The following is an 11,456-nucleotide window of genomic DNA, read 5'->3' on the forward strand; positions in this document are numbered from 1 at the left end:
ATGATACTCCTTAAATTATAAGCTCAAAAAGAAAAAAAAATTATTTGTGTTCAGCTGAGTTGCTATGACTTACCTGTATCTCCTATAGTTATGACTTACTCAGGACATTTTGTAACTTGACAAAAAATACACAAATAAACTTACTTATGTGAGATAGTTTATATTTTCAAAAAAAAAAAGTGAGATAGTTTATAAACCACACAAACCAATAAATTCACTAAAAAGATTTGGTGCACTATATTTGACCAATAGATGTTTACTATTTACTTTGAAGGATAGGAATTGAAGATTGGCAATAATAATTACGGATAAAAACGCTGAAAACTAGAATTGAAAAAGTAAAATTTTAATGAAATTTGCATTGGATTAGAAAAATTTGTGGATATGAATAATATTTTTGGAGCAAAGAATTGGCTTTGGTAGAAGACGGGGGTTCCCTTCCATGGTGACTACAACTCATATGCTTCAATCCCTCACTACTACTACTGCACTTCTCAATCGCACTTCATCAATCACCGTATGCTGCTTCTCATCCAGGAATGGCGGCCGTAGCGGCGGCTCCAGGTGGGATAGCAGAGCTGGAAATGGCCAGCAACGGTTCAGATTTGACGAGGAGGAGCTCCGAGCTAACGGCGGCGAAAAAGATGCGGAATTCGGGTTCGGTGCCGCCACTAAGCAGAGGATTTGGTGGTCCGATGATGACTCCTCCCGGGGCGATAGCTTTGATGATGAAGATGAAGATTTTGAAGGGTTTGGAGAATTAGAGGGCTCCATTGGCTTTTCTTGGATATTCAAGGTAAAAGCATATCTTTTCAAGAGTTTTATCATTATTTTAGCTTTCACCTGTTCATTATTTTTTTCCAATTTTCAATAAACAAAGATGAAAGTAATCATAAATTCTAAATTTTGCATTTGTGATTTTTAATATACATGAGTGTAGTGCATACTAGGCAGCATTTGAGCCAAATTTGTTGATGCACTAAGCCACTAATGTAGACTGTCTTTAGAAAATGCAGGTATTGATACCATTCTAGCATATTTAGCTTTCATTTAAGTATTTCTTTTGTCAGGCTGGATTTATTTATATTGCACGTGATTTGAAAATTAATCCATTGCTGAAAATCAAGCAGGTTTGATCTGTTTGATTTAGGGTAGAGGTATGTGCCAGAAGCTCAGAACCATACTGTTTGAGGTTACTTGATATAGGTTAATGGATGCTTGGAACTTTTGCCTTGAACACTAAATGAATAGTGAAGACTCTAGCATTCCCAGATTGCTTTTAGGACCTTCAATGAGCCCATTTATATAGCATGTGATTTGAAAATTTATCCATTGCTGAAAATCAAACACGTTTGATCTGTTTGATTTAGGGAAGCTCAGAATCATACTGTTTGAGGTTAGTTGATATAGGTTAATGGATGCTCGGAACTTTTGCCTTGAACACTAAATGAATGGTGAAGGCTCTACCGCTCTAGCATTCCCAGATTGCTTTTAGGACCTTCAATGAGCCCATCAATGTTTCTTTGTCGCACAACCTATTGATTGATCTTTTCTAGTGTCTTCTTTTTCCTCTTGCCTTTTTGGTTCCCACATGGCTTATTGGTGAAATCCGTACTTGAGTTTTTATTTGGGTTCAGTAACGCATTCATTGACATCACTTGCAATGTAAAACAAGTAATTGGTGATTGAGCATTAAATCATTGATGGGAGCCCAAGAACATTCTCTAAGTTGTTGCAGTTCTGTTGATCATACTTGAAACAACTTTCTTGACTTTTGCTTATTATTAGTTTATGACTTCTAAGTAGTTAATAGAATCCCGATATTTTGCACAATCAACTGTCTTTAGTCATGGTATTTTCCAACAATTTGGACTGTTTGGCGAAAATTAATTCCTATACATATATCATATGGTGATGATATTGGAGTTTCTACAGGTACTCCAAGCCTTTGGTTGGATGGTTCCAGCTGTTCTCGTATCAATGCTTTTAGGAACAGGGACAAATACAATTGTCATGGCATTGGCGCTACCCTTAGCCCAATCTGCTCTTTCGTTAATAATGGATGCATTTTCAGGAACATCCTATGACCGCGCAAGACCAAAGTCCAGGACAAGGAAGCGGTCATATGCCAGAGCCAAAACCAATGCTAGAACAAGAGAGGGAGAACAAAATACCCAGAACGGGAAGGGAGCTAGGGGATATGGATCAAATGAAAAGGAGGCGAAAACAACGCAAAATTTTGGTGGATGGGATGAACTAGATAACCCAGGGACTACATCTGCAAACAAAACGCCTAAAACAACACCAGCTCAGGATCCAAATAAAGCCAGACTGCGGAATGAAGGCAAATTGAGCCGGAGAATAAGCAAGAAAGAAACACCATTGCTGTTGAGGCTACTCATCGCGGTCTTCCCATTCTTGGGATCCTGGACAAAGGTATTGTAATTCTACTGCATTGTTCTTATCTGCAACTGTACTGTAACTCTCACCATGCTTCACAAAGTTCACATAGCGTGTAAAGTTCTGGCCAAATTAAATCTGAATAACAGTATAAAGATTAAATGTCAATTATGGTTCCACGTTCAATTTATGCATGTGATGCTTTTCTAGCCACAAATTCCAGAGATCTAGAGAAAACTACAAAAGGGAACCAAACAGACAAAAGACCAAAAGACTGAGTTTTTAACAAGGGAACCAAACAGACAAAAGACCAAAAGACAATGAGTTTTTTACAAGTTTAGATAGGAATGGTGTGGCCTCAAGGGACATGGTCTACTTTGATGCAAGTCCCCTATTGAGACATATATCTAGCAAAAATTTAGACCCAAAAGAATAATTGTCAGGAGGCTGGACAATTGTTATACCATGGACCATGTCCACCTTACATGGTAGATCTTGATTAAAAATTTATGTGTCTATAATTAACATATTATGTAATTGTAGTTAACAAATTATGTGCCGGTAAATAAATTGAAGACAAATAATTTGTTAATTACAGACGCATAATATGTGAACTACATATTATGTGACTGCAGTTAACATATTGTGTCTGTAGTTAACACACATAATCTGTTAACTGCAGGCACATAATATGTTAACGGAAAATGCATAATATGAATGTCATTTTGGATTAGGGTCCACAATGCAAGGTGGACCCTGGTCCATGGTATATGGTATTATATGCTTTTTGGATGGTCGAAAAAGGTATGAATTTTTAATATTGGTGGTATGAAAGATTTAATACAAATAATATTTTCCTAAATTTGATTATTCTTTGATGTTTTTTTTTCATTGTTCTAACACAACTTTTAAGAAATTATTAATTAGGTTTCCTTGTTAAGAAAAAAAATCCAATCCGCAGCTAGCTGGCAAGATTGATACATTGTGGTCTGGCAATAATGTGTGAAACTGGTCATTTAGCTTGTCTTTCACAGTAGCTTTGATCTTCTAATTATGATGGGGAGTCTTAACTGGTCATTTAGCTTAAACTGTATCACTTTGGATGGAGGAACTTCAAGATAACTCTAATCCATGTTACTTCTTGCAGCCATATTAGCCCGTTTATCCAAAGCGTAATTTTGTATGTCTCAATGATATTCCTAAGCAAACACAATGACATTGTTGCTCATTTCATCCAACTCATGACTTCTTTCGAGTCGCTCTAGATATTGAGTATATATATATGTTTCACATTCACATTGTGTAATCTAATCATGTTTGTTAATTGTCTTTTAATCGCATCATATTTCATATTGTCAATTGTTTTTCAATGAGTTTTTTTTCTTCATATTTTTATTGTCTAAAGCTTCCATTACTGTGTTGAAATTAATCTAAGCATGGATTTATTTATTTATTAAATATGTCAATTTATTAAAGCTTCCATTAATGTGTTGCCCTACTACCCTATCATCACATTTACAAAGTGCAATTCATTACTATTCATTTCATATTGGCTGTGTTTGGTAGAGCTTATTTAGGAGCTTATAGCTTATTTTAAGCTACTAATAAGCTATAAGCTTTGTTTGGTAATGCTGTCAAAATAAGCTAGTAACTTAAAATAAGAGCTTATTTTGAAACGCTACTTCAGGTAGCTTTTCAAAAATAAGCTAGTAGCTTCTTAACTTTTTTCCATTTTTATCCTTATTATTTTAAATAAATGACATCATTTATCCCTCCCAATTAAAACTCTTTTGACATTTTTTCTTCAATATGTTTCGTTGTAATTTTAATTTGATATTTGTGTTTGAACAATAATTTTTGTATGAACTAATTTTATGAATTATAAACGTTTTGTTTTACTTTATATATTTTTAAATATATGTTCTTACTTTATATTTTATTAAATTATATTGATTTCATTATTTTATATTTTAATATGTAAACAAACATATTTAAATTTAAAATTATTTAACTTTTATGTAGATGTCCTTTTTAGTCTTTTTACATTTATCAACTTATTAAAAAACTAATTTTACCAAACACTTTTAAACATAACAGCTATTCAGATTTCAGCTTCGAGTTTGTAGCTTTTCAGCTTTCAGCTACTTTTAAGCTTTCAGCTACCATTTCAGCTAGGTTTGCCAAACATAGCCATTGTCTTTACAATTTCTTGTAAATAATTAAAATAATAATAATAATAAAAATCATGTTGAATTTGTAACTCAGTAATTCCATGGATGAAGATGACCTAACACCTTATATTGATGTGATTAGACCGCAATACATGTGATGGCTTTAGATTTTGAATTTTTTTTTTTATGATGTATTGAAAAGAAAAAAAAAAATCTTCCTGACAAGTTCTATCCGGAGATGGACATGACTTGTCTACAAAAGAAAAAGAAAATTTCATAGTGGATGAGGCGGCTCAATGATACTCCGTATTCTACAACCTCAAACACTACATATTCAACACTAACGACACAGGGAAAATGTTATTTGCATAATCCAATCAACAAAAAAGCCATTTTGCCTTTAAAGTAAACAAATCAACAATGCCATGCACTCGAAATTTTTGTATGTAAATTTTTAAATAACACTTGTTAACCAAAGTATAAAATATTTTTCTATAAATTCATAAAAATATTATATTTTAATTAAAAAATATTATACACCTCACACAATATTTACTCATAAAATTTTACTTGGTGAACATGTTCCAGACAAGGAATGGAAGATAGAACATCTATGCAGAGAATTGAAAGATGAGACATTCATAAACGCAAGCTTCAATATTCTTCAAAGAGAAATGATCGATCAAAAAGTATTGTTTCTGGCTAAGATCTCCAGCCAAATGAATCACATTTACATTTCTTAGCACAGTAGCCTCCTGCCTATAAGGAAAGGGGAAAGGAAGAGCTGCAGTGTGTATGTGTCTGACTAATTTCTATTTTGTATTAACATTTCTCTCAATTCCCCAAGTAAAATGATGATTTTGAGTCAAAAAAATGAGATGATACTAAGAGCCAATGACAAAAGCGTGTATCTCAGCCCAGCTTGAGGCTGTGTAAAGAATGCCGGAGCCAACTTCCCTTTCTTTCTGCTGATCAACCACACCACGAAACAGTGGAATAAATCTGACGCCAAAATGCGCCCCCACTCTTCTTAGACTCGAGTTTGAACCTACCACGATGCCTACAGATGCTGCAAGCAAACAAACCAAGTCCCCTACCGAATCTCCAATGTAAACATCCAGTATCTTCCTATCACCAGCGCACCTCCTCTTCGCGAGGAGTTCTTGAAGCTTGTCAAAGGGGGACTCCACCTTCTTCACAATTTCACCAGTGCAAAAAGATCCTTTAAATTCTAGCTCATTTGCACGCACCTTTAGCTTGTCATTTAAACCCCCTAGTAGACAGACATTAAAGAACAGAGGAATTGTTATAGTGAGAACCATGCTACACATACATTAGGAAGAGATAACAAATTGAGATCTTCTAATGAAAGTCAACAAGTCAACTCAGTTACAGGCTGTGTCTCACATACCTGATGAAAAGGCAGATCTAATGAGGTCAGCACACCAACAACAGGAGAGCACACGAACATCTACATCCTTTTTTATTACAGTTTGGAAAAAATTCATACAACCGTCTTGGAGAATCAAACTCCCCCCAGCTTGGTTTATGTCTTCCAGGCTAAGACCATTAAGCAAACCAGATTCAATCACCCTTAAATTTGCTTCTTTCTCAAAATCTGAAAGTTGCTCAAGTGCTGTGTGCACACCTTCATAGTTAAACTTCTTCGCTGCAAAAGCTTAGAATCTAAGGCACAGGGCAATGGAGGTTATCAATTATCACAAGCCATGAGATAAAATTACCTTTTTCAGTGGCTAAAATGTTCTCTATACACTGCTTATAGCCATCTCTGTACTTCTTGGAGAGAGCTTCCCAGATGTCACTTAGATCAGCCGATGTCATACGTGCAATTTGATTTTCTGTTCGGATTTGATCAGATTTTGGAGCTGTAGATATTGCAAGTTTTGCCAAGATGACAGATGAATCAACATGAGTGCATGTCAAATCAAAATCGGAAAATATCATAAATCGGCGGTCTTCTAGGTTATGCTCTCCTGAGAAGGGTACAACAGCTTTCTGAATAAGTGGCTGAGCTAAGAAAAAGTCTATCTCATGTTTAATTCCTTGAGAATAAAGTTTTTCAATGATGTCAAGCTCCTCCCCAGTCAAAGAGACACTTAACTTGTCCAGCAAGTCCTCTGTTTGCAAAGAAAACTCCTAGAAAACAAATACATGACCCAGTAAGAAACATGTCATAAGTATCTTCTTAAAAGTTTGAACTACAGAGACTTGAGATGATGACAAGAAGAATAATTGGGTATTTGGGTTCAAAGAAAACAAAAATAACCAAACCTGGAAACTGTCTGAGGAGTAATTCTCAATCCACTTCTTGTAGCGATGATTACTTTTACCATCAATAAGTCCCTGCAGCTCCTTACCAATGTAGGCATAAAGCCTTATGCAAGATGTCACAGCACCTAGGGTATAAGCAGACAACTTGGTTTTCTCACAAGGAGTTGCAAGTTTACCAGTAGCTGTATCCAACAAGAACTCTGTGCACTTAGAAGTTGCTCGATTCTGAGTAGTATCTTTGACGACATCAGAGCCCCATTCCTGTCCAATTCATTACAAATTGGTAAATAATAGCACAACCAACAATCAAAAAGACATTCCGCCTACTCCAAACTCTAAATCCAAAGCACATGCAGCATCTAGAAAAAATATATGCACGTCAACACATTTTTGCATCATGGCCACTCTTCAGATTTTCTTATATTACTAGATAACTCAGCACACAATAATGGGTAGATGCAAATGCAAAAATTCATGCTCCATAATATAGATAGATAAAACAGCTTCACAAGAAAGCATTATAGTTTTATCCAATATATATATAATGGTTTACAAAAGATCCATGACAATTTGCACAGGAAAGAAAAAGTGATATGTGAAAGCAAGTAACTAAACACAACTATTTTTACCAGGACCAAAGAATCATGATGCAAGTTGAGTTTGTCTAGGGTAGTCTTCCTCAACTCCCTAATCCGATGCTTTGCATCATCATCCTCTGCGTTTGCTTCTGCGAACTCAAGCCTGCAATACATCCATTATTGATTTGTAAGTTACTACACTCTCTAGAAACTAAACAAATAAAAATGAATCAAAGGGGCAAACAAAACCAAAGTTAATGAACAAAGAAACTCATCCAGCATATCTTGCAGACTAATGACATTTTAAGAACATTTTAGAAAGAAGAAATGGTCTGGATAAACTCTCTTTCAAAATTAAGCTTCAGAAGAATCCTAAAAGTGCATCCGCATAAGATACCACACACGCAAACTTCAGAATAAATTGCAGAAAAGTAGTTTTCAAGAAATGATCAATAAAATAGAAAAGAATAGAAATGAAAACGCAATGTTTATCCACATTGTCTTGTATGATCAATAAAATAGAAAAGAACGAATACATTAAACCGAAAAAGAAATTCCCGCCCGATATACACATAATCCATAGATATAAAGAAAGACAGAATACGAATAAGATGAAAACGAAAAAAAAAAAGAACTGACGCTTGATCGAATGGCTTGACAAAATAAACGCCCTGTGAGACGCACTGTCCGAACGTCTCGACCTCGAGAGTCCCCGACGCCAAACAGACGATGAAGGGAGTGTAGAGCGCGAACGTCGCCTCCTTCCTGAACTTGTTCCAGCACTTCTTCGCTATGCCTACGACTTCGTCTCTCGGGAGCTTGGGAATATTCCCAACCGGCGGCGGCTTTGAACTTGAACTCGAACTCGCCGACGCCATTCCAGTACAATTCTCGGTGGTTGCGCAGTCACTACTTCCACTATCAGTGGCGGAGGATCGGCGGCGGTAACTGCAAAACGGGAATCGGAAACCCGAGGGATTGAATTCGGCTTTCGGAACTATTCTGGATACTAAGAGACGCATCAAGTAAATATATAGCAAAAATTCGAGAATTAATTTTATTTATTTATTTTTAACTTTAAAACTGATTCAGTTACTAAAATTCAAAACTGATTCAGTTACTAAAATCAAAATATCTATATCTCTATACAGGTTTGAACGAAGAAAAGCAAATCGCCGGAGCTTGAGATCCCCGAGAAGAAGAAAGGCTGGGGAAGTGTTGTTTTGGGGATTATGACGGGGGCAAAAGTGGAATTTTCATTTAATTTGATATTTTCTTTTTAACTTTTTGCTATGGGCTGTATGGGCAATCTAGTCAAACAACGGCCTTACGAATTTCGTGAAAGATAAGTTGGGCCTTCCAAATCCACCTTTAACATTTCAACTCGGCCCAGCCTGAATTAGCACAAATTATATCACGACAAATACATCAAACCCGATTTGAATATTCATTATTATAACAATATACTATTCATTAAGTTTTAAAATAATATTTAATGTATATGCAATATAAATTAATGTTTTTGAATACTACTGACTCTATTACAATGCAGTATAGGCTCGAATCCACCACTTCCCGTATAAAGGGAAGGGTTTGATGCCACTATACCACAGAGTCCTTGGCATTATAAATTAATGTTAAATATATTTTTTGTACCTTTTTCATTACCATGAAAATAATATAATTTGTGACACTGACACTTTAAAAACAGTGCACCATTAGAAGGGAATGAATACCATATCAAGAGAAATCACAAAAATTGAGACCGAGTTACGTTTGATTAACACATGTAACTATTCAATCCATGTATGGATTAGAGTGTCCACATTAGTAATTTTACACGATTTTTTAGAGTATATTTACCAACATGGAAGAGAGAGAGTGATGAAAGAAAATATGGGAGCTACTCCTGCAAAGAGGTGATTTTTCGCAGAAATGTGAAACCCACTACATGGCATTGCCATTTGTGCCGCTCACGCGTGATTGTCATGACTATGCCCGTGTGGGCGCGTTACTATTTAGACCTTCTTCTTTTTCTTTTCTTTTTTTTTTCTCTAAAATCAGCTTTATTTTATTTTTTTCTTCTCTTTCATATTCTTTTTCCTCATCACACTTACAAAAACTCCTCAATTTTTTTTTAAATCTCTATTGAGGATGCCCTTAACTCCCCTGTAAATATGATCGATTTGACAATTTTGGTCCGTAATTAAGAATAATAACTTTATTGAAACAATGTTAAGTGGGTTATTACCAAGTTATTCTTATAATCCTACATAATTTGTGGGTTATTACAAAGGTAAAAAAAAACATTTTATTAAATAAAAAATAATAAACTTCAACTAGAAATCAACAAGCATATATGTTGGGAGTCAAAGCTTAGCCATCATTGGCAGCATGTAACGACCAACTAAATTGGATGAATATAATGCGAGGAAAGAGTGTTTCCCCCACAAAAGCCAAAACTTGTGCCACACTAATAGCTAGCTTTCCCAAATTCAATCACAACAAGTATTTGAGTTAGAATTTCTCAATCTAAACATTAATATTTTGTACATATATATATATTAATTTGATCTCATGGAAAACCTCATCTTTCTACAATCATTACTTGCAATCACAATCCTATGCTTCAACTATGGCGCCTGCGAGATCAAGAAAACAAACATCGTCGACGATTCCAGGCCCATCATCCTCTTCGAGCGCTTCGGCTTCGCCCTCAACGGCCACGTCACGGTATTTTCCAACAATTTGTACTGTTTTTTGCGAAAACTAATTCCTACTGTCACTCTGTATTGGGCTTGCATCGTTAATACTGAGCCTTTTACAGATGAATGCAGTGTCATAATTCAGAATTAATTCAGTTAAATGATTTGGTATTTAAGTCGGTATGATATGTAGCAACTCTGATAGATTACTCTATTGCACTGCACACACAAGTGATAATGCTCGATACATATATATCATATGGTGATGATATTGGAGTTTCTACAGGTACTCCAAGCCTTTGGTTGGATGGTTCCAGCTGTTCTCGTATCAATGCTTTTAGGAACAGGGACAAATACAATTATCATGGCATTGGCGCTACCCTTAGCCCAATCTGCTATTTCATTAATAATGGATGCATTTTCAGGAACATCCTATGACCGTGCAAGACCAAAGTCCAGGACAAGGAAGAGGCCATATGCCAGAGCCAAAACGAATGCTAGAACGAGAGAGGGAGAACAAAATACCCAGAACGGGAAGGGAGCTAGGGGATATGGATCAAATGAAAAGGAGGCGAAAACAACGCAAAGTTTTGGTGGATGGGATGAACTAGACAACCCAGGGACTACATCTGCAAACAAAACGCCTAAAACAACACCAGCTCAGGATCCAAATAAAACCAGACTGCGGAGTGAAGGCAAATTGAGCCGGAGAATAAGCAAGAAAGAAACACCATTATTGTTGAGGCTACTCATCGCGGTCTTCCCATTCTTGGGATCCTGGACAAAGGTATTGTAATTCTACTGCATTGTTCTTATCTGCAACTGTATTGTAACTCTCACTATGCTTCACAAAGTTCACATAGCGTGTAAAGTTCTGGCCAAATTTAAATCTGAGTAACAGTATAAAGATTAAATGTCAATTATGGTTCCACATTCAATTTATGCATGTGAAGTTTTTCTAGCCACAAATTCCAGAGATCTAGAGAAAACTACAAAAGGGAACCAAACAGACAAAAGACCAAAATACAATGAGTTTTTAACAAGGGAACCAAATAGACCAAAGGCCAAAAGACAATGAGTTTTTAACAAGTTTGGATAGGAGTGGTGTGGCCTCAAGGGACAAGTTCTACTTTGATGTAAGTCCCCTATTGAGACATATATCTAGCAAAAATTTAGACCCAAAAAAATAATCGTCAGGAGGCTGGACAATTGTTATACCATGGACTAGGTCCCCTATTAAAAAATTATGTGTTTATAGTTAACATATTATGTGATTGCAGTTAACAAATTATATGCCAGTAAATAAATTG

The 11,456-nt window shown here is 35.7% G+C and overlaps 3 protein-coding genes across 5 annotated transcripts; 2 read left to right on the forward strand and 1 right to left on the reverse strand.

Annotated features, from left to right (window-relative positions):
• The first annotated feature begins 363 nt into the window (after positions 1-363).
• On the forward strand, positions 364-5,307 carry LOC116009806. 3 transcript variants are annotated; one of them, XM_031248940.1, is made up of 3 exons: positions 364-796; positions 1,936-2,436; positions 3,328-3,541. In XM_031248940.1, the coding sequence occupies exons 1-3, from the start codon at positions 443-445 to the stop codon at positions 3,376-3,378; spliced, it is 906 nt and encodes a 301-aa protein (XP_031104800.1). In that variant the 5' UTR covers positions 364-442; the 3' UTR covers positions 3,379-3,541. The 3 variants fall into 3 exon arrangements, with proteins under 3 accessions (XP_031104800.1, XP_031104801.1, XP_031104802.1); XM_031248941.1 differs by lacking the exon at positions 3,328-3,541 and adding an exon at positions 5,160-5,307 and having other exon boundaries at positions 365-796; XM_031248942.1 differs by lacking the exon at positions 3,328-3,541 and adding an exon at positions 3,548-3,729 and having other exon boundaries at positions 365-796.
• On the reverse strand, positions 5,214-8,679 carry LOC116009804 (bifunctional TH2 protein, mitochondrial-like). Its single transcript, XM_031248937.1, has 6 exons — positions 8,081-8,679; positions 7,493-7,604; positions 6,864-7,124; positions 6,314-6,728; positions 5,983-6,240; positions 5,214-5,844 (listed from the first exon to the last, which is right to left on the reverse strand). Exons 1-6 carry the CDS (start codon positions 8,461-8,463, stop codon positions 5,456-5,458), a joined length of 1,818 nt encoding a protein of 605 aa, XP_031104797.1. The 5' UTR covers positions 8,464-8,679; the 3' UTR covers positions 5,214-5,455.
• Positions 8,680-10,018: 1,339 nt separating this feature from the next.
• Positions 10,019-11,066, forward strand: LOC116010068. Its single transcript, XM_031249331.1, has 2 exons — positions 10,019-10,174; positions 10,433-11,066. The coding sequence occupies exons 1-2, from the start codon at positions 10,019-10,021 to the stop codon at positions 10,940-10,942; spliced, it is 666 nt and encodes a 221-aa protein (XP_031105191.1). The 3' UTR covers positions 10,943-11,066.
• Positions 11,067-11,456: the final 390 nt, after the last annotated feature.

The sequence above is a fragment of the Ipomoea triloba genome, chromosome 2 (genome assembly GCF_003576645.1).
Source record: "Ipomoea triloba cultivar NCNSP0323 chromosome 2, ASM357664v1".
In the NCBI taxonomy this organism is placed as follows: domain Eukaryota; kingdom Viridiplantae; phylum Streptophyta; class Magnoliopsida; order Solanales; family Convolvulaceae; genus Ipomoea; species Ipomoea triloba.

Bases quoted from the DNA above. Each gene is read 5' to 3' on its own strand.
- LOC116009806 (XM_031248940.1), top strand. From the start codon at position 443: ATGGTGACTACAACTCATATGCTTCAATCCCTCACTACTACTACTGCA. The intron at 797-1,935 runs GTAAAAGCATAT...GAGTTTCTACAG, and splicing joins GCTTTTCTTGGATATTCAAG to GTACTCCAAGCCTTTGGTTG. The intron at 2,437-3,327 runs GTATTGTAATTC...ATTATTAATTAG, and splicing joins TCTTGGGATCCTGGACAAAG to GTTTCCTTGTTAAGAAAAAA.
- LOC116009804 (XM_031248937.1), bottom strand. From the start codon at position 8,463: ATGCGTCTCTTAGTATCCAGAATAGTTCCGAAAGCCGAATTCAATCCC. The intron at 7,605-8,080 runs GTCAGTTCTTTT...GATGTATTGCAG, and splicing joins GTCAAGCCATTCGATCAAGC to GCTTGAGTTCGCAGAAGCAA. The intron at 6,241-6,313 runs GTAATTTTATCT...AAGCTTTTGCAG, and splicing joins CATTTTAGCCACTGAAAAAG to CGAAGAAGTTTAACTATGAA.
- LOC116010068 (XM_031249331.1), top strand. From the start codon at position 10,019: ATGGAAAACCTCATCTTTCTACAATCATTACTTGCAATCACAATCCTA. The intron at 10,175-10,432 runs GTATTTTCCAAC...GAGTTTCTACAG, and splicing joins CCCTCAACGGCCACGTCACG to GTACTCCAAGCCTTTGGTTG.